This window comes from Typopeltis vanoorti, chromosome 20 (assembly GCF_054136105.1).
Source record: "Typopeltis vanoorti isolate ZY-2024b chromosome 20, IOZ_Tvanoo_1.0, whole genome shotgun sequence".
NCBI lineage: Eukaryota > Metazoa > Arthropoda > Arachnida > Uropygi > Thelyphonidae > Typopeltis > Typopeltis vanoorti.
The window spans coordinates 29,679,885-29,703,415 of NC_143568.1; the positions used below are offsets into that span (position 1 = coordinate 29,679,885).

General features: G+C 34.8%; 1 protein-coding gene across 1 annotated transcript; it reads right to left on the reverse strand.

The window, feature by feature from the left end:
* Positions 1 to 2,696: 2,696 nt before the first annotated feature.
* On the reverse strand, positions 2,697 to 23,215 carry LOC150095322 (astacin-like metalloprotease toxin 1). The gene is made up of 10 exons (XM_090410576.1): positions 23,136 to 23,215; positions 16,515 to 16,544; positions 16,383 to 16,423; positions 15,442 to 15,520; positions 10,801 to 10,915; positions 10,445 to 10,620; positions 8,692 to 8,916; positions 8,451 to 8,594; positions 5,404 to 5,663; positions 2,697 to 2,920 (listed from the first exon to the last, which is right to left on the reverse strand). Exons 1-10 carry the CDS (start codon positions 23,194 to 23,196, stop codon positions 2,819 to 2,821), a joined length of 1,233 nt encoding a protein of 410 aa, XP_090266702.1. The 5' UTR covers positions 23,197 to 23,215; the 3' UTR covers positions 2,697 to 2,818.
* Between the last annotated feature and the right edge of the window lie 316 nt (positions 23,216 to 23,531).

A 23,531-nucleotide genomic window follows, 5' to 3' on the forward strand; every position in this document is an offset into this window, starting at 1 on the left:
GATAGCTGCAGGAATGATAATTTAAAAATATATATAGAAATACTCTTAAATTTTGGCAAAACCTATGAGACAACCCTAAGAGCCACAATAATAAAATAAAGTTGACTGAACGAATCACCATAACGAAACATGGACCAACTGAGAATAACAACTGAAATGGTTCAAAAACAAGCTAAAAGGATAACAAATTGGTCAACATCTGGGAAGGACGAATTACATGGCTACAGATTGAAATATCTGAGAGGCTAACTCGAAATACTTGCTAACCAGTTTAACGATGTTTCAGAAGGACAAAGCAAAGAAGAGTGGCTCACAACAGGCAAAACGTTTTTGATCATAGAAGATAAAGAAAAAGGACAAAAGCCAGAAAACTTCCGACCAATGACCTGCCTGCCGACCAACAACTTTGAAGCTACTCACAGGCATTCTACCTGACAAAATATACAGCTATCTTCAACAAATCCTTTTTATCCAATTGAACCAAAATTTGAGAGGCACGAAAGACCAATCGCTGTTGACAAATGGTTTTTAAAAATTGTAAACGCAGAAAAACCAGCCTTCATATGGCTTCGATAGATTATAAAAGCGTTTGATTCCGTGCCTCGTAGTTGAATTTTAAAATGCACAGAACTATTCGGTATTAACGAAAACGAATTATTATAAAAAGTCTTGCAAATCAGCATGAAAAATTGGAAACCAATGTTGGTTCTGAATAGCGAAGAAATTGGTAAGCTAAACATAAAATGAGGTATTTTTCAAGGAGACTCATTATCTCCTTTCTTATATTATTTATTTGTTCATTGATCCCCTTAACTATACTTTTAAATAAAACTGCTCATGGTTACCAAACTGTGCAAAAAAAGTGCAAAGATATCTCACCTTTCATACATGGACGATCTGAAGCTGTACGCTAAATCAGAGAATGAACTCGGATCGTTGCTAAACACTGTGCACATATTCAGTCAAGATATTTCAGTGGGTTTCGGCTTAGACAAATGCGCAATTGCTGGAATAACAAGAGGAAAGTTTTTAGATCTGAACGAAATCGAGCTGCTCAATGGCGAAAAAACAAGGCAATAAAATACGAAGATAGCTGCAAATATTTGGAAATTTTAGAAGCATCAGAAATTCTGCACAAGAAACTCAAAGAAAAAACTAGTGCAGAAAACATAACGCTTTTAAGAAAACTCCTTAAGTGAATGCTTAATGCTGGAAATTTGATAAAAGCAATCAACACCTAGGCCATACCCTTTCTGAGATATTCATCAGGCATTGCTGAATGGACCCAGCAGAGTTGGAGAATTTAGACCGAAAAACTCGAAAATTAATGACAATGCACCATTCCCTCAATCCTAGCAGTGACATTGGTAGGCTCTATCTATCACTCAAAAGAGGAGGTAGAAGATTGAAGAGGAAAAACGAAATCTGAATGATTAATTGCAGCAAACAACGGAAAAATCTCTAATTGAGGTACGAAAAGAGGGTTTATTTAAACGTGTGGATACAAAATTGGTGTAGAAGACGAACCAAGTAAAAGTAAGGACTGAAAGATGGAAAAATAGGGCATTGGAAACAAAAGAGTGAAAACAAGGGCATTCAGTTTATCGAAATATCAATACCTGGAAATAGTCGAATTGACGAAAAAGAAACTGAAAAAAATATAAAGTATCGCGAGTTACATGTCGAAGTTGAACGAATTTGGCAAAAGAAAACGAAAGTTGTTCCCATAATAATAGGTGCTTTAGGCGCCATCCTTAAAAGATTGAAAAAAAAAAAACATCTAGAAGCACTCGAGTTAGATGGATTAAAAACTCGGCAGCTGCAAGAGGCCGCTTTGTTCAGCACAACACTCGTATTCAGAAACTTTTTTCCGCAACTCACAGGCCCTTGGGAAGGGCTCGAATTAATAGATTATAACCAGCCTTTTACTGAGGAAGCAAATCAAGCTTGGATGAATATTATGTACATAATTCATGTAACGCCAAGGCGGTGATACGGAACTTAGAGCGGAATAAAACCGTGATGTCACTTTAGTGTATTTTTGTTTATTGGAGACGATAAAATAACAATAAAAAAAGTTAAATTAAAAAGCGTTTTCTTTCCTTTGTATTTTCACTGCTCACTGTGTGCACAATCGCACCCATGTAACGTTGTTATTTAAACGAGGAATTTGACTGGGATTATTAAGTTGTATGATTCATCTGGTTATTACCTCATGTGTTCAATATTTATCAACTACGAAAAAGAGCTGTGTGTCGTCTCTCATTTCGTATACTGAGGACGTAGCAGTGCAGCCATGCACAGGCGTTTACAATATGGGAATGAGGTTTCGCTTCAGAATTCAAATCAGGTGGTATGTTTAAAAAATTCCCAAATGCTCGTAGATAGCAAAAGACCACTTTTCCATAAATGACTCATGAGAAAATTGAAAAATTTCACATTAATGTTTGACAAGAAAAAAGAGATGACAATCGATGAAGTGAAAAAACCAACCACAGTGAGCTGGTTTTGCTCTGATGTAATTCTTCCATAACGGCATTTTTCCCATTAGCTTAAAAAATTTAGGTTGTGTGCGTGTGTGTGTATGTGTGTGGGTGGGTGGGTGTATGTGGTGGGGTGCCAATGGGACACAGAACAACAACAATTCATGTAGTAATAATTTAACAGAGATTTTAATGGTATAATTTTATTTATTTTACAGAACCGTATAATACACATTCTTTGAGAATTTCATCGCGTGCAATTCTGAATAGCAATTAACATAACAATTTTACTAACAGTGCAGTTAGAAAAACTAGATAGCAACACGAATTGCATTTTAACAGTTCGGATTATTGCATGGACATCCTGTCAATATAACGTTGTCGAAAGCAACGATTCCATCTCCAAGAGAACTCCAGGTGTTTGATCTAAAGAATATCTATTTAATAAATTAAAGGAATTTCAGTTACAAACGTTTTTGATCCATTTCTACATTAATTTATATTGGGTTACGTTTATTTCTATTATTATTTTATTTTATTTTATTTTTTCACGACAAGCATGTCGTAGGTGTATCTTCTTTGGGTAAAGAACAGATGTTCCTTTCCAGGATAAACTGGCTTCTAATGATGATGTTGTTTTTTAATATTCAAGTCATAACTTTAATTTTGACAAGACTAACAGTCGTCAAAAATACTACTGAAACTAGTAATATCATGCAGTACAGTATTTCTTTCCCGAAAAAATATCGATCAAGCTATAAAAGGCTTCCTCCGGGTTTGGAATGTTTCCATTCATCTAACTTCAGCCAAATCCACGGAATAAGAATGTATTTACCAACTAAATGTTTCTCTAATTAATACCAAAAATACTAATCCTAATAAAAAATAAATTAAATATTCCTCGACCATAGTTTCTCGTAAATTTTACATCAGCGATATTTTAATAAACATTTAGAAAACCAGGAAAGTAAGCAACAAGGAGAAAAAAACCTGTTGATGTTTTGAAGGAACTGCGAAATCAAAAGAAAATTATAGTGATTTTATATTCAATTAAATCTCGAAATAAAATATCTAATTTCAAATGCAATTTTCATAATATTCAAACATTATTGAAGGTATCTCGATGGTGTTTACTTCCATAGTGCTAGGCTGCCTAAAGAAAGATTGTTATAGGTTCGATTCTAATCACGAACTAGAGAATTTTTTTTCAGACCTTTCTTCGGCAGTTTCTCTAGGTAATCGATCTTTGCACGAGCAAGTAGAGTTTTTTCCTAGGAACCTTGGGTTTTTAACCCTGTCTCTCAGTAAATTGATTACAGAACTCATACTATTATAGATACAGACAATAACACCAGTGTTAGTGTTTAGAACCACAAGATGGAAGCAGTTGTCAGCCATGCTCTCTCCCTCTCTCTCTAAGACTTGATTCATTGATAGCTCGATCTCACTATCCCAGAAGTCTGAAGAATGGAGACTGGCTGCCTGCTTGTCTTCAGAAAGTTAGGCGATAATGGGGGCTCTGTCTAATCCCAATGGGAAATAAAATGCTTTTCATTCTCCATAGCAGGGTTTCCCAAACTGTGTTCTGTAGAACACTAGTGTTCTGTGGAAAGTGAATTGTACCGTGAGAAGTTCTCCTGGAATTTGTCATTTTAGTTTTCTAAGCACGTATCATGAATAAATATTTTATAGTGGAAATATTCTGAGGAGAATAATACTCGTGAATATGTCGAAAAGCTCAGATCCAGAACGCCTAATAACATCTGTGTATCGTTAATTTTCACAAATCGAAACCTTTCCACATTTGGGAAAGGTAATACTGCTGTTTATGACTGGTACTAAAAATTGCCTGTAAGCGGATTATAAAAATGTGCGGCGTATCCTCTGTTCTCAAAACTGAAGGAAATGATATCTGTGTAGCAAATGTCAGTGACCAAGCGGCATATTTTAAAACATGGAAATATTCATGAATTATCGTTAATTTTCACACATCGAAATCTTTCAACAATCAGGAAAAGGAATGCCGCTGTTTATAACCGATCATAAAATTTGCCTGCAAGCCGATTACAACAATGGGTAGCGTATCCTCTGTTCTCAAAACTGAACGAAATAGCATCTGTGTTGCAAATGTTAGTGACCAATCAGCAAGGAAGTACAAAGAAACTTTTTCCACTAAAATTGAAGATCAAGGTAGTCTGTATCCGGTTCTCAAATCTAGTAATACTGAATACTTTCTTCGCAAGTTCGTAATTTAGGGTGAAAGTTTCCAAACCGTAGTTGCTGTGATTTTTTAAATGTATAGGCCTGCAGATTTAAATTTTAATATGAATAAGAGACAAGGGACTTTGTTTACTTTTGGTGTTAAGAAATCTCTTATTGAAGGTGTTTGTGACGCAACAGCTAATGAGTCATCCACCACGAGCCTATAAAGCGATCTCCAAGATGTACAAAATTAGAGGAAATCTACCAGCAGACAGGAGAAAAAGTCTGCATTCACTCGTAAGTGCTTATAATAACAATATTATAAATTTGTGGTGATGAGAATGGGATATCTAAATGAAAATCAACACAAATTAATTTAATTTGTGCTGATGCGGAACGCTTCACAAATGCTGAAAGTTTCAGGATTTGTGAAGTGTTCCTTCGTAGGAAAAGTTTCGGAAACGCTGCTCCAGAGTATTAATGTAAAAAACGTATTTAAAGAGAGTGAAGATTTTTGTACAATATGAGCACTGCTTATTCTTAAAGTCACTTAAAAAGCAGGAATATTTCCAGCATTCTAAAAGTGCAAAAGATAAGCTATGAACTAAAAGAATCATATGATTGCTTAAAATAAGAATAGTGCAATGCAGTCATAATATAATTAATATCAGAACTATAACCGAAGGTAAATGAATTAATGAGATTAAGAAATGCATACCTTTATCTGATCAGTTAATAGATCTAAGTCGATCGATATTGACTTCCAATCGTTAGATTTTTGTCTTGATGTAAAAACTGGTGCGAAGTCTTTTACAAGATATTCAATCAAAGCAACTTCGAACCAGTCAGCTCCTTCACCATTCATGTAATAATCAAATGCCAAACATGCTTTTCTTGCCCATTGCACGTGCAGCATAACAGATAACATGCTCACTACGTTGTTATTGGCTTCTCTGGCTTCCACAGACATAAAGCTACCTAAAATACAGGTTTAAATATAAGAATTAAAATATATGCACAATATTACGTCCTACTGTATTCATATTTCCATTTGCAGAGTTACAAACAAACTAATAAAAATAGCTGATTGCCTTCGTTAATTTCAAAGAAGTATAAAATGATTTTTGGCACGAAAAAAATCAAATAATTAAATATTAATATGTAAATAATTAACATTTGTGAATATCGCGACTTCATCGTCGCAAGTGAATTTAAACAACTATGAAGGTATTCTTACTGATGCATTGCCTTCAGAAAGGGATAATTAGACTTTTTCTCCATGTTTTATATCAATCCGCTTTGTGTGTTCTCCCATTTGCATGCGTTTTGCTGGAGACAGATTTAATCCTTAAGACTTTGAAATTTCTTTACATATTAAAGATTTGAACCCAGGTGATTTTCCCGCCTAGTTACAGGAGACCAAATGTGGGTTCGTCAATTTACCTCGGAAAACAAACAACACTACATGATCTGGAAATACTCACAATCTCCTGTGCGCAAAAAATTCAAAACTGTTCCCACTGTACAAAAAGTCATAGCCACTGTTTTGGGATCGCCAAGGTGTTAGGGGACTCTTCTTGCAGGAACAATCAGTGCAGAACTTTACTGTGCAATGTCGCAAGTGCTTAGGTTTGGTTGCGACAGCAGTACTCCATTCACTGCACACACACCACTCTCGAGTAGTTGTGCTGTAATCGTTTCAAAACTATGCGACCCCCCCTCTTATCCCTACAGCCCAGTTTTAGCTTCGTCAGACTTCCATTTTTCTCCCCCCCCCTCAAGAACCATCATTAGGCATGTCACTACCGATGAGAGAATTCATCAAGCCGGTTGCTAGGTGTGTCCGAGCGATTAGCCTAGTGGCTGTGCGCTTCGAAACCATATGCCTGGGGAAGGAGTGTCCTAGGTTCGATTTTCGTCGGAGACGTGAGGAGCTTAAGGATTTCCCTCAGACATAGCGAAGTTAGCCAGTCTTGGGCGTGGACAGCAGGGTTTTTCCCGCCAGTTTATCTGGGGTATTTCATCCCGCAAGCAGGTAAACCAGCTCCGTGAACACACAGGGATACAGGTAGGAATATTTAGAGGCATAGGGGTGATCATCTTATCCTCGTACTTCAGTTACGAAATTGGAAGGTTGTAGGCCTTAAATGCCTGTTAAGACCATTGGGATAGGGGAGGATAGGTTATTGGATGTGGGCACGGAATACTTCAGTACTGGTATACCTATCTATCGTTGGGACAAAGGCATCAATAAAATTTAGAGACTTTGTGGAGTAGTAGTGCTTGTTCACTTATTTCTTGGTGTATCATTTCAACTTCCTATTATTGAACATCCTCGTGAAAAAAAATGTGCTACCTTACGTTTCGGAAACCATTCGTATATGCTGATGACCTATGTTCCTGAAAAGAAAATTCCTGAACCGCTGTTTCATTAGTCGATCAGGCGACACTCCGGGTGGAATCAATAATACTCGCATTGGGTTCAGCATTTACAGGTTTCTGAAAATCCTCATGCAACAGTCTTTGACCAAATGTGTTAAAAGACCGCATCGATGGATACATTTATCTTACTTTTCTTGGAAAATGAGCTGCCTCACATTTCGCAGGATGTTCCTTTGTTGTTGTTGCGAATTTGTTTTCATGATGATGGAGTTCTATCGCATTTTATCTTCTGATTAAGTGAACTGTCACTATGAAATCATTAGACCGATTGAGGGGATCCTTATATTTGTCTTACTAGCCAACTAACTTTCTCTACCGTACACTTTAGACTATTGCATCTGAAGTCATATAAGTGTACTGGAAAATGATTGCTAGTTGGCTTGCATCAACGGTCAGCATTAAGTTGGTTCCTGTTTAATATTGTGGTGGACGTGGTGACAGAGGAGGTGAGAGAAGACGCGCATTGGATTATATTGCATGCAGATGACATCTTACTGTGTGCGGACTCAAGAGAAGAGGTGTCAGCTAAACTGGAAAGTTTTGGTGGAATGTACTGGAAGAGAGAGGTATGAGACTGAGCAGAAGTAAGACAGAGTATATGTGTTGCAAAGTGGATGTCAGCCAGGAGACAGATCTGGAGCTGGAAGGAAATGTCATCAGGAAAGTCAGTGCCTTTCGATACTTAGGTTCAACAATGAAAGAGGATGGTGAGGTTGAGAAAGAAGTGAGGGTGCAGGATGGAGGAACTGGAGAGAGATAGCTGGAGTGCTGTGTGATAAGAGGGTGCCGATCAATCTAAAAGGCAAAATTTACCGGACAGTAGTGAGACCAACTATGACATATGCTTCGGAAACTGTGGGCCTGAGGAAAAATAACATCACCAAGATGGAGGTAGCAGAGATGAGAATGCTTAGGTGAATGTGTGGTGTTACCAGAAAGGATCGTCTGAGAAATGACTATGTGAGGGGAACGGTGAAAGTTATGAATTTTGGAGCGAAGATAAAGGAGACAAGGTTCAGATGGTTTGGTCATGTGATGAGGAGGGAAGACGAATATCTGGGAAGAAAGGTCACGCAGATGGATGTAAAGGAGAGGAAGAAGAGCGGGCAGCCATAGAAGAGATGGAGGGAGATGGTGGAGGGGGACTTCAGGATGAAGAACTTGGATGTGGATACAGCACAAGACAGGAGGTTATGGAAGAGACGCACTACAAACAGCCACCCTACGTAAGTGGAAAAAGGTGCAGAAGAAGAAGAACTTTTTATGTTTGTATATGAAACACTAATTAGTCATATTTAACATATCAAAAGATCAAAACATTACCTCTTCGATTTCCGAGCGTCGTACCAATCCTTCGAAGCCATCGAGCATAAGGTGCAGTCTCTGGATGATTATAAAGAAAACATTCATCCACTTCAAAATTACACGCATATTGAGTCATTTTTGGAATGGGGGGACGGACATTTCCTGAAAAAGGATAACGTTTTAGTTCAAATGTTTCGCTTTGTTATGATTAACGAATCACCGAAACAGATGCAGATTAAATGATTATGAATGTACATACCAAAACACTGGTAGAGTTTATTAATACGTCTTACATCTGCTGGACTGAAATTGTACTTTTGGTAAGATGGCACCAATTCTTTTCCAGCCGTTTTGAGCACCATCGTCTTCATTCTGTTTTTAGTAAACGTGTAGGAGTCGTAGATCATAATTGAGTCGGAATCAAAACGTTCGTCAAGAAGATTAGTTCCCCAAAAGGGCATTTTGTCGAAATTGTGCTTCTGCTCTGAAATAAGGATATTTATTCTGTTATGAATATTAAATTATGCTAACAAACGAAACACTTCGTTTTAAGAGGTTGAGATGTTAGATGACTAAGGTAATTTTGTTTAATAGTTGGTTTCAGATGGAAATGATGTCAGCAGTTTTTACGTCGCTGCACGGTTTATTGATAATTAAAATCAATTAATAAACATAATTCCCTTAAGTTTGATATCAATTATTTAATATTAGCAGAGGTTTCGATCTCATTTCATAACCATTTTCAGTGCATTAGTTAAAGAGACAAAATAAAAGAGAAGAACAATTCAAAATTATAGAATGCGTCGTAATACGTCATAATCATATGCATGATTCTATTTGAGCAGACTGACTTATCTATCTGTAATAAGAGAGACCGCATTAGCAAGAAATTCTGTAAATTCCTTGGTAGGAAAGAGGAGAATATTTGTCCTCTGGGAGATTGTAAAAATAAACTTAGTTTGAGAATTGGCAGGAAGAAGAAAGAATTGAAAATTATCTGACTTAGAAGACTGAACTGCTTGATATACATAATGGAGATTCCAGAAATTTTCTCTGAAGAATGGCTGGGATGAAGGCCAATTTATTCATCACTTGGGTGACGATATTGTGGTTTATACCACTGAAGATGAAGAAAGGAAGTTATAATAAAAATAAAAAGGGTTTTCAAAGAGAATCACTAGACACCTGGTGAATCTGTTAAACAGGCAATTCATTCATCATAATTTCATTGTGTTTTATGGATATTCTAATACTTATTCTAATTCTAAAATTCTCTTCCTGCATTTAAAATCATGTGGGCTATAATAGGGCGCGCTATAATGCGCGCTTACTCTGTTTTAGCCGGCCTAGGCCGAATGGTTAGCATTTCAGTTCTCCACCTAAGAGACTGTTGGTTCGAATCCCGGCATGCAGACGGCTTTATTCGTAAAACCTTATGACGTACAGGAGTGATCTGTGACATCACATATGAAATTATTTTATTTTATTTTGTCGCTAATTGAAAACAGTTTGGAAATGAGACTTAAAAAACTTTGTTTATATTAAGTAATTTCCAGCGCGAGTTCCGTATTGTTATAAACATGTTCACTAATACGTATCTGCATTCCATAATATGCGGTTTCAATATCGTTTCTCTAATTTATGTAAGAAATAAGAACAACAAAACTATTAATACATATATATATATATATATATTATCCATAATTCAACATTTTATTTAAACGGCTGTCTAAATTTTCTAAAGAACTCAACGTATACTTTAAACGTTTTCCTAATCATAATATTACAATTATTATTATTGCAAATAGTAAGCCTTTAGAATAGACTCGACTTAGTATTAGTTCACTGAGAGCTGCAAAAATGTATTCTGTTAATATTAATAGAACAGAAAGGGCTAGGTGATCAAAGTATATATGCAGGAATTCACCGACATTATTGATCATCCCTATAAAATAAGCGAAGCAGAAAAATAAGAAAAATTGTTGCATTACTCATGCAAGAATTTTATTTACCAGGTATGATGTTATCCCAAAATATGTCCAAATAAGAGTCTCTGTCCGGTCTGGTATGTTCGTGCCATAATCCCACAGCATGACCCAACTCGTGTATTATGATTCCAACATATTCGCAGCTATGACCAAGATTCACATACTGCACTCCTCCAACCATTCCTATTTGGGAATTACACCTGAAAGAATGTAATATTCTTTAGAAAATCAAACATTCTAAGAGGATCGATACAGAAGTTATTGTGATTAAAACTCATTGACCAAAATCTCCCGGAGGTTGCCAGTTTTACTATTTTCTTTAATTATATCTAGTACTTCAGGAGTTTGTTTACCCGGGATGATACATCAAGTACACTCACCCCTCTCCCACGCGTATCAGGATATAGTTTCTGTCTTGATTTCCTCTGGGACGAAATCTGATACAAGTATGGTTGTGATATGCAGACATCGCTTGAGTCACAAGATTTCGATAGGCTACAAAGGGAAAATGGATACGCTGACTTCATTCATTTAAGAGTAGAATCCCACTAAATTTAATGATAAAATAACAATCCACATGAAAGGTTTTAAAATTACGTAATGTTTCATTAAAAGAATATTACTCTATTGGTCAAGAAAATGGTAAGTTTTTTTTATGAGAAAGTGAATAATATTAATAAGGTTACTTCGTAGATATCAATAATGATAAAAAAAATTTTAGATTTCGTTTTACGTTCGGTGCCTTATTTTCATAAAATATATCGTTAATATAAATATATTAATAGATCAGGACCAAATCCATTGTAAAAGAAGTCCTTTCAATAATAAAGGTGGACATTATCTTGAAGATCAAATTCGTAAAATAACAAATTCCAAATTTGATCTTCAAGATAATATCCTACGAGTCATCTCGTCAGGGCGACATTTCCTTATTTGTTATCCCTGATGAATCGATGAAGTATTTTTCACTGTTCTCTTTGATTATCCATCAATTATCTATAGTTTACCTATCCTTGATGTATCTATGAAGTATCCGTTATTGCTATTTTTTAAGTGTTGAATTCATATGTTCATTTAAGGATAAAATATTTCTGTGGTCTTTGATGCAACCATGAAGTATCACGGATTGTTACATCCTAGCGAAGAATGCTATTGCATTATAGGATGAAGTATCGTTAATTCTTGTCCATAATGAAGTATTCTTAATTGTTGTATCTCCTTTATTATATTCCATTACCTTTCAGAATGAAGCAGCTATAATTGTTATTCATGATATATCCACGAAGTACTTTTTATGAAGTACCCTTAATCTTGTATCTTAAGTACTGAGTTCTATTATATTTCAGAATGAAGTATCTTTAATTTTTGTCACTGATGAACAATTTCTTTTCAGAATGAAGTACTGTAATTGTTGCTATTGATGTATTCATGAAGTACATTTAATGCATTAATCTTTAGCATTGAGTTCTATTATATTTAAGAATCAAGTAGGTAAAATTATTGTACTTGATGTATCCATGAAGTACTTTTAATGAGGTACCCTTAATCTTGCGTATTTAACATGGAATTCTGTTATAAAGTATAGCAGAATGAAGTATCTTCAATTATTGTGTTTGGTGAAGTATTCTTAACTGTTATATCTCTCTCTGTTAATTTCAGTTACTATTTTCAGAATGAAGTAGCTATAATTGTTGTTCTTGATGTATCCGTGAAGGGCATTTAATGAAATACCCTTAATCTTGTGTCATCAGCATTCAGTTATATCATATTTCAGAATGAAGTATCTTTAATTGTTGTCACTGATGATTATTGCCTTACAGAATGAGTAATTATAATTGTTGCTCTTGATGTATCCACGAAGGACGTTTACTCAAATACCCTTAATCTTGCGTCTTCAGCAATGAGTTCCATTACCTTTCAGAATGAAGTAACTATAATTGTTGCTCTTAATGTATACATGAAGTGTACTTCAGTAAAAGTACTTCAATGCCGTAAATGCAAGATTAACGGTATGTTAATCTTGCGTTTACAGCATTGAGTTCGATTATTATTACGGCATTGAGTTCCATTACCTGCCTGTGTAAATCATTGGAAGTGGTGGTAGCACAACTCCGCGCTAGGCAGCCAGAAGAAAACGCATCATAAGTTCGATTCTAGTCTCCGAGTGGAGAAACTTTTGCCGGCCTGGTTGACCGAGTGGTCAGCGTATCCGCTCTCCAACCAAAAGGCTGTGGGTTCCTGTCGTGGGCATGGATGTGTGTAATTGTCTGTGAAATTGGTGCAGTTGCGGTTCGTTTTAGTTGGAGGATTGAGTGGTGTAGAGTAGGTGCCCTTCCGCGATGAGTCTTTGGACTTGCTGGAGGGTGTTACATAATAATAATAATTATTATTATAATTATATTCAGGATGAATATAATTATAATAACTATATTCATCCTGAAGTTACTATAAGTGTTTCTCTTGGTATATCCACGAAGTTCGTTTAATGAAGTACTCTCAAACTTGCGTCTTCAGTATTGAGTTCTATAAATATTTCAGAACGAAGCATCTTTAATTCTTGTTCTTGGGGAACTAATAACATTAAAAATGAAGTCGTTATAACTGTTGTTCTTAATAAATCCAGGATGTTCTTTTAATGAGATACCCTTAATCCTGCGTCTTCATTTGAGTTCTATTATATTTCAGAATGAAGTAACCTTAACTGTGGTCCCTGATGAACCTTGCAGAATGAAGTAGACATAAATGTTGCTCGTGATGTATCACGAGCAACACGATGTATCACTAAGTAAGTTTAATAAAGTAGCCTTAATCTTGCGTCTTCGGCATTGAGTTCTATCATATTTCAGAATGGAATATCTTTAACTGTTGTTCTTGATGAACTACTGCTTCTCAGAATGAGGTAGCTATGTTTATTTCTCTTGATGTATCCACGAAGTTCTTTAAATAAATTACTCTTAGTCTCGAGTCTTCTGCATTGAGTTCAAGAATCAAGTAGGTATAATTTTTGTTCTTGATATATCCATGAAGTACTTTTAATGAAGTACCCTTAATCTTTTGCCTTAAGCATTGAGTTGTATTATATTTCAGAATGAAGTATCTTTAATTGTTGTCCTTGATGTACCTATGAAGTATTCATAATGAGGTATCCTTAATTTTCTTCTGTTGGGAGAGTGATTTCAGTTATTACATTTGCATAGTGAGTTTATTGAATAACAATAATAATAAGTATATTTAGTCATAGTCCATTGTGTATTCTAAATGGTGTATAAAAATCGTTAAGTATGATGTTAATTTTTTGATAAAAACCTGATCAGGAATGAAGTCATAATATTTTGGGTTATTATTATAGTAATAGATAACACATTTTAAAACAGGTGAATTCAATAGTAATAAGTTACAAGATTTTTGAACAGGTGTTGTCCTTGGTGAAGTATTCTTCATTGTTGTATTTCTTCAATAGTAAAAGATTTCAAAATTTTAGAGCAGATGAAATCAACAGTAATGGATAAGAAGAGTTTAGAACAATTGAATTCATTTAACTGGGGAGGATGTATGATTACATATAAAAATGAAAAAGATATATACCTGAAAATTTCGAAATATTTGAAAATGACACGTGTAATTAACTCTATATTTAAACCAAACCTAGTTCAAAAACAAACCAGACTAAATTTATACAATTCATTAGCCCTACCAGTCTTAATGTATTGAAGCGAAATCTGGACAATAAAATAAAAAAAAAGACAAACAAACATTAATAACAGCAGAAATGAAGTAAATGAGAAAACCTGGAGATCACAAAAGAAATGAAGAAATTATCAAAGAATTAAACCAGGAACCAGTAATAGAAAACATCAAAATATATAAACATAAATGGGTGGAATACGTTGAAAGGATAAAAACAGAAAAATTACCAAAAATGCCTTAAATTACAAACCGTTAGTAAAAAGAAAGTCAGGACGTCCTCTTAAACGATTCAACGATGATTTCTAAGGCCGTAACAGGCCATTCTAAGCCTAAATCCTTGACTATTATTATTATTATTATTATTATTATTATTATTATTATTATTATTATTATTATTATTATTATTATTATTTAGCCTTAAACATTATGGCAAGCTCAATGCAATGTTTACGAAATAACTATCATGTTTCGCTTTGAACTCATTCATCGGAATCACACTCGATTCTCCATCAATCACCGTCTTATCCTGTCCAATGCCTTTGTAAACACTCCAGCAGTATCACAATGTAGTCATTGCCAGTATCCCTATTCCTTCATTCTTATTACACTCAGTTGAAGACAACTGTACCTTTTTATCTTCCTTAAGAATGCTTCCCCATTTCCGTCGATAATTAATTAGCAATTCATTATTTAAAGTTATGCTCAGATGTTTTTATGCTACACCGCTTAAAACATTCCAGTTAACATCAAACAGTTGGTTAATTAACCCTCTTGAATAGTGTGAAAATAAACATTTCAATTTTATGAGTGGGTAAATAGGTAAGATCTCATTTATTTTAGGAGGTTTTTTAAAAAATGCATAAGCATCTATTAGAATCGTTTCTTCTTTCGTCTACGATTTCTTCTCTTTCGTGTTATTCCTTATCTACAACACCCTACAGATTTTTGCCTTAATCGAGTTTTTTTGTGCTCATTATTAACATTTGTGGCATCATGTTAGGGTTTAAGAGAAGCATGCTTAGCGACAAAATGTTCAGGGAAAAATGAATCGCCTGAAGAAAAATAAATAAATAGGCATTTATACATGGAACAAATAAAACAAGCAAAATTAAGCACGTTGCATTTATAATCCCCTTTTCTGTGTTATTGTGATGTATCGATAAATTAGCATGTATGGATAAATCAATTGATGACTCATAAATTGACACAATTTTGGCAATTATAATTTTGTTTCTTATGTCAATGAGTTTCAAAAAGTGACTACGAATGAGTTGATACATTTGACAAATAACAGAAGTTAAAATTCGAAATGCAAAATAGTATGATAAGCTTACGTTGGAAAGATGTGTCGATCACATATGGAATTTCAGCATTTGTCCAAAATTTAACGGGATTGGTCATGGAGTTCCGGTCCTGAAATAAATAAACAAAATGCTAATAATATGCTTTATTTGAGTAAAGATATATTTTTATAGAAATTTAAACATTAATAATATTGTAAAATAAAAGCTAACGACGGAACTAAATTTATATTTTCAAGAACAATTGCAAAATTAATATAGAAAATTTTAAAAATTATCTTTTTTATTTTTATTTCAGAGTGTGATATGACCGGGTGATTCTCGGTGGTGCAGTTCTTGTTCAATACGTTGTATTATATAAAAAGGATATTCAGCATATATAATCATCAGTACTTAGGGATACCTCTCCCCTTAATGGGGAAGTGTTAGGACTAATTGTCCAATGATAACCTTGGGAAAGGGTATATAGTGAATATATAGTGAATATACACAGTATATGATATGAGGTTCAGTAATGCAGTCAACGGTAGTGACGTGTATGTTCGCCCCCTTTGCTATATGTGGTTAATATTAAAAAATGAATATAAAGTTGAATGCTTTTCAGAATGAAAGTCTCACAAACCACGTCATTATTTGGATCTCAGAAATATTATTTCATATGGAATGTGAGTGACTGAATAATAATTCACTGTGTTTACAGGTCCTTAAAGCCAGGACCTGCCTAAATTGCCTTTCGTAACCATAAGTGAATGAGTTGCTCGTGTCAGTTATTAGTGCTTTGAGGATAATCATCAGTGGCTCAACTCTTTTCTTCTTATAAGTTAATAGGATATTAGGAGGCTTAATGATATTATTTTGTATTCTCTTTCAGAGAATACAAAACGTATTCTCTGAAAGTGCATTCTAGTGATTTAAGAAACAAACTGCTCCTGGAACATATTTTTAAATTATATTGTATTAATTAATAATTTTACCTGACGAGGATCAACGCCAACAATGTCTCCCTCGAAGAGGTCTGAAAATAAATGAAGCAATTTGTATTTGTGTTACACGACATAAAAATGTGTCAGTGGAAACAGTTAAAACAGTGGAAGGTTTTTACACACCTGGGTTTTCCATTGGACGAAATTTCCATTCTGAAAGTAAAAACCAAAATAAATACATATAAGATTCATTTATGGAATATATAGTATAATATAATATAATATAATATAATATAATATAATATAATATAATATAATATAATATAATATAATAATACTTTATATCGAAACAGATTAAAAGAAAAACCAGCTTTGAAGAAACAATAAAAAGTCAGAACTGAATAACATAAATAATATAAAAACGTACAAAGACGATTATGTTTCTTTCAAGGTGTTTCTCAGTCATTCATCACTACATCATCAGCTGCCATTTCCTCTCCACTGCTGGACGAAGATATCCTCCTAAGTCCTTTATTCTCTCAACTTTTCAGCTTTTGTATGCCCCTGAGTTGCATCTGTCCGTTCAATCGCATCCCTCAAACGTCACTTTATTCTTCCATTTAGCTCTTTGGCTCTTTCCATCTGTGGTCTGCATCTCTTACCAAGAGATGCAAACCACAGACATCAACGACGGATATCCACTTTATTCATTCTCGAATGTTATTTGTTGTATGATCCTCTTATTGCTATTTGAATCTTTTAATGGCCATTACAATGTCTCTCATCCTGTTCTGAGCGCTGACACTCCAAGTATTGAGCTTTGTTTTTATCTCGAATAGTAATACCAAGCACTGATCTTTCAATTTTACTCTTGTGGTCTTCCACTCTTCTGTGATTTTTAAATCCAAGTCCTTATTTTTACTTATACATGTCACCATTGGAAGTATCGAATATTTTCCTTTTAAGGCAGACTGCGATATTCCCTTTGAGTGTTTCTTTCCCTGTGTTTTCCAAATACTTTCCAACAATGTTGAATTCTTCAGATAATATATTTTTCTTCACAGCTTCCCTTTATTATAATATTTTGTGCTAGGTAAACGGGGTAAGTTACTATATCAATTTCTGGATGTTCAGTCTTTACTGAATTTCTTGTTTATATATTATTGTAGGACACCTCCATAGAGTCCGAAGATTCGTCGCAGGAGGGCCAAACTTGCCCAATATCTATCATACCTCTGCTTGAAACCACTAACAGACAAAGCACCGACAATCTGAACTCATTCCATTCATTGCTCACTCTGAAAACGAAACATTTTGTCTTTACAGTGTTGCTAATCACACCACACACTTACCCAACATCCGGGGATGATCTTTTGTTCTGCACCCCGCATCCAAGTGCTAAAATATTTCCTTTGTATTAATTCTATCCAATCCCTTAAGTAATTTAAATGTTTCCATCATATTCTCTCCATTCTTCTATTAACCAACTTCTACAATCCACACACCCTCAAACTAACCTCATATGGACCATTCCACAGACCAATCACCGTCTTGTCACTCATCTGTGGATCCTCTCCATCCATTTTTGATCCCAGAAAACCTAGGAGATCAAACCTGAACATGGTAATATAGATGTGGACATATCTAGGCCTTATAAAGAGGAATAACAACGGCCTTATCTCTGCTTGTTAGGGTGTTCTTCAATAGCTGAGTAATTTTAGGATTGCTATAATCCTATTATAGTAATCCTATAATCCTATTATAATCCTACCTTGGAAACCTTAGCAATATGCTCTCTAAACACCAGCACCATCCTCAAATCCCTAGCTTGATATATTTAGTGGAATATAATTCCATCGATGTGGTACACTGCTTGTAATCTATTTATCCTACAACAAGCAACTTTTCATGTGTCCACATTACATGGAGACATTAGAGACACACATGGAGACATCATTACATGTCTCCACATTAAATTGACATCCATCATCTTTCGCCTATACTGACAGCAAGTTCTCTCCATCGCTTTGATTAACTATTTCTCCACCCAGTTTTGCATCGTTTTGGCAACAAAAGGAGAATAATAGTCTCACAACTGTCGCAAACAATTACTAGATTCAATCAGCAAACAATTAAAAGTTTTCTTTACATTATTTCCCTATACAAACTAAACAGTAGTTCAGGGGAGAATGTTGGTCTTGAAATTGACGCTTGCTCTTGTTATTCAGGGAATGAGAGGTGTGTGTGAAGTCTGACGGAATAATGAATTACTGACCATTTAAAACTATGTACAGGTAATCCTCGTTGAACGCGGTACTTATACAACACGTTTCCGATAAAAACACGGTCTACAAAGTGTAATAACCCTTTATCTTTTCATATATTTTTCAACGCGCGACTTAAAAATCAAATTTTATCTTCGTTAAATTTGTGTCTGCCCGTATCCCGCATGTAATTATAAGTAGCGAATTTATATTAGGGGTGTGTGTGTGTGTGTGTGTGTGTGTGTGTGTGTGTGTGTGGATTTAGCACGCATGTATCTCAATTGTTTACCGTATAAAACGTTTATTGTTGAAAATTGTCCTCGTTTCTGCCAGGAAAATGCATTAAAAATCATAAGTGTGTTCATCTCGAGCTGAGCACTTTATTTTCTGATGATTTACATACAATATGTAATGCTTGCTTTTGTGTGTAAAAAAATATTTTTATAGTAATGGCCATTTAGAGCGCTTTTGCGATATGGTTGAAAACGAAATTAGTGAATTAATTGATGGAGAAATAGATTTAAATGAGGAGAAACTGGTGCAATTAATAGATGACGTCGAACCAAATGGCGGGGAAAGTTCTGCCGAAGATTCTGATTGTGATGAATCCGTTAAAGAATTCAGTTTAAAGAAATTAGCAGAAGAATTGAACTTGGCGAGAAAGTTAGTTTATGGATAATGATCCCCAATGGAGCGCTCTAGAAAATTCATGAGACAATTGGATATTTGTTTAGCTCCGTATTATGATCTTAACAAAAAATTGAAGCATTACGGTAAGCAAGATCTTATTACTGACTTCTTGATAATTAAACCAGCCGAAGTATGCAATGAGAATTATACAAATGATGTCCAAGAGATTTCAAGTGATGACGACGCCCGGCCACTCGTAAATAAAGAACATCTACGAAATGTTAGTTTTGAAGAGAGTGATGACGATTAAAATATACACTTTATTTTATTTTGCCTAAAACATTTATGTATTATGTGCTATGAAGTTTACGCACAATTTATAATTCTTTATAATTTTATACTATGTATTTGTTTCATAGTATTACCTGAATGAATTATATGAATTACCTGAATGAAAAAAAAATATTTTTTTGTTGGATATGTCATTGTTTATATAATCTTAAAAAAAACGATTTCGGAACCTAACCCTACTTTTTCTAAGTGATCCGAGTCTCGCATAACGCGATTTATATAACGCGGAATTTTTGTGGAACCAGACATCCGCGTTATACGAGGGTTATCTGTATTTTGAAATTTATGTACATTTAATCATATAAATACAAAATTTATTTTACAAATGATATTCTATCTTTTTCAATTTAGCTACTTGAATACAAATTCTACCCTACGATTCTTCTTTATGAACTGGTCAATAATATCGTCATAAAAAGTTGGTTGTAACTTAATTTTCCCAAGCAACACGCACACTTGTAAAGACTGGATGAAGCTCACTGGCTAGGGCTACTTTGACTGCATATTGGCCTGTGTTTAAGACGACGTGAAGGGAGCGGAAATGGCTATGCGCAAGCATGAAATAACAGTGCTGCTGCGAGGACTTGGAAGCTCCTACAAACGAGCAAGCCAAGGTAGCTTGGACTAAACGAGCAAGCATCGCCCTTTGATACACAACGCAAAGCTCAATTATTGGCGCGCAAGCTTAAGACGTCTTCTGTCTACAAAAATAAAAGCCTAAATGGAATGCTTATAAATGCATGCATTTATTAACAAATAAATATTACTTCTTTCTCAATTAATGAGCTTGCGCAGCAAGCAGGGAGAATTCCCCACTGCAATAATTGTCATAGCATTGAACCTTGTGGCGCACCACTAGTCATCTCATATCTCATGGATTCTGCTCCTCCATATGCTATTTTTTTTGCTATCTGTCCATCGGCCCACGTATCCATATTAATTTATTATATATTATTTTTGTCTTGTAAGTTTTTATATTTAGTTCCTTCTTTTTAATTTATGCATTTCAATAACATACAAAACTATGTATATTGTTGAAAGGAGGCTGATTGGGGGTGGGGAGTGATAATTTTTAAGATTTGTCTTCCTTTTTTGAAAACTACAATAAGAATAGCATTATTCCATCGTCTTTGGTGTTCTCTTTGGTCTCAAGCAAGATGTATGGATTTTGCTTATCACAATCATGACTACTTCGCCACCTGCTTTAAAAACGTTATGAATCTCTTCTTAATCTAGCGCTTTTCCATTATTTATGCTTCTTGTTGCTTACTGAACTTATTTTAAAACATTACGCCATATTTCTTCCACCTCCACTTTGAATATTGCATTTTTGCTATCATCGTGGTCTAAGTTTTACAATCATGATTGTACATTGGCATAGAAAGTTTAAATTCTCCTTATGATCAGCTCTTGTCTTTAATCGCTACTCCACTTTCATCTTTAAGAACTATTAATTTATTTTTCTTATCTTCAACTCTCTTAGTCCTTTTACACTTATGTTTACTATTCTAAGTCTGATTTCCTTGTTTTTTAAAGTTTCTAATTTCTCGAGTCGTTCATATTTCCTGTTTTTTTTTTTTTTTTTTTTTGAGAGAGAGAGAGAGAGAGAGAGAGAGAGCATCGATGCATGGTGAAATAAGGGTTCATACCAGTTCTCAAACTTAATTTTTCTCACATGAAATACAGCTGTACAGACGAGAAAACATAACTAATTATTTTGACCCAGCCTCAAAGAAACCGATGCAGGTGCCCAATTACGAGAAAGGGGCTTTGAGAATTTTTTTTGTTTTTTGTTTGCTAAATATGCCCATTCAATGCTTTTACTGTGAATGACATGAAGATGGTATGAAATTGCCGACCACTACAAAGAATGGTCGGCAACTGATGACGTGAATATTCCAAACTGGATCAATGATAGACTTTTTCTTTCAGCCCATTTCATCAAACTCACCAACTGCTAAGTATTTTGATACCATTAGCTCGAGAGGACGTTAAGGATTGCAACCGCAAAATATTGCTCTATAGAGTAAATTATTCTGCTCGATGTATTGTTCTTTTGGATTAAGACAAGATGGCTAAAGGAGACGGAAAATATGTTATATCCCTTAAATGCGTGTGTTCTCTGACTGATTTATCTGCAATTTGTGAAAGAAATCACTACCATTTCCGCATAACACCAACTAAAGTTCCTTATGAAGATTCTTGCTTGTTGGATTACACCCGAATCGAAATCTTTCCGACCAAAGGATACTGTTGCCTTTGTGCTTCGGTCATATTTTTCTAAATCTTTATAAATCTTAAAGCAGCATTCAAAATTTGTGTGTTATCTATCCGTTACGCTTCCTTTGTCTTCTCGGACACCCTTCTGAAGCCAATGCGGTCTTCTCTAAACTAAAAATCGACGACAATCACTAATGTATCGAACTTGCTTCGTTCATAATGGACCAAAGCGAGTTCCCTATTTAAGATAGCAAAGGAGCTAAACGTGACGAAAAAAGAGTTTAGCAAACGATTAGATGGTTAAATGGAAAGAATGAGACGATTTTGTGGGTTGAAAAAAACAAAAAAACAAAAAAAAACTTGAATTCGGTTAAGAATTCTTTATCTGTCCTTGACATCTGACCTTGAATTAATTGGTTAGTTACGAGTCATATTGACTTATTGTATGGAAGTCAAATCGGGACAATAAAACAAAAAGACAAAAAAAGATTAACAACGGCAGAAATGAAGTTTATGAGAAAAACTCCAAAGTATACGCTATTTGATCACAAAAGAAACGAAGAAATCATGAAAGAATTAAACCAAGAACCAGTAAATAAAAAAATAAAAAAATATAAACATAAATGGATGGAACACGTTCAAAGAATGAAAACAGAAAGAATACCAAAACAAGCCTTAAAGTACAAGCCATTAGGAAAAAGAAAACCAGGACGTCCTCTTAAACGATTCAACGATGACTTCTAATGCCGGAACAGGCTACGCTAAGCTTAAACCCTTGATATGCATGATGAGATGATGATGATGTTATGATAGCTGGTGTTTCCTTTCCAAAAATTCAGATTTTTCATAACCTTCTCTAAAATAAACTTGGCGTTATTTGGAACTTGCCAGCCGAGATTCCTACTGTAGCTTATGAGATTGTTTCTTTAGTAGCGTATCATCCTCAGTGCATCAACTGAGGATGATAGGACATTTTTTTTATTACATTTTACAAATTTACAACATTTTTACAGCATTCATATTTTTCCCCTACCGGAAAATCCTTTAATTACCAACTGAGATTTATATTCGTAACGATATGAGACGAACTTGTATTAGAGTGACTCATTTAATTAGCCATTTTCGGGCCAGGGGAATTAAACGTACGCTCGCGCACGCACTCACGCACACCCACTCACCCACCCACCCACCTACACCCACCCACCCACCCACACACACACACATAGATTATACTTTTATTATTAAATTATTACTACTATTAGTGGTCAATTATTATGAACTTCCATGAACTAAATTTTATAGAGATCACTTGAAAATAATACGATGATATTTTTGTTACCTTTGGCACTGGAAATTGTCGCAGTGAGTAGAGCAACGTAGATTACAGTTGGGGTGACCATCTTCACAAATAACGTACTCTCCTCAGGGCATTCTCTTCATTCTATGCTGCTCTCATGCGAAATATCACAGATGGAATATTTTCCTTATGGTTTCATATCTGCACGGATAATGCTTATCAACGTTATAATGCATCAATATGTGACGTCATACTTTTGGTAGATTGTGGATGATTCTCTCCCCTTCACACACAAACACACAGAAAGCGATTCTTAGCTCGGAAGTCCCATTAGTTTAAGGTACATCCGGGACTTTCATTATTTAACTTGACGCAGAGATTTTTTTAATGTTTTCATGTGTCCTTTTTTTTAAAAAAATGTCTCATTAATGGAGAGCG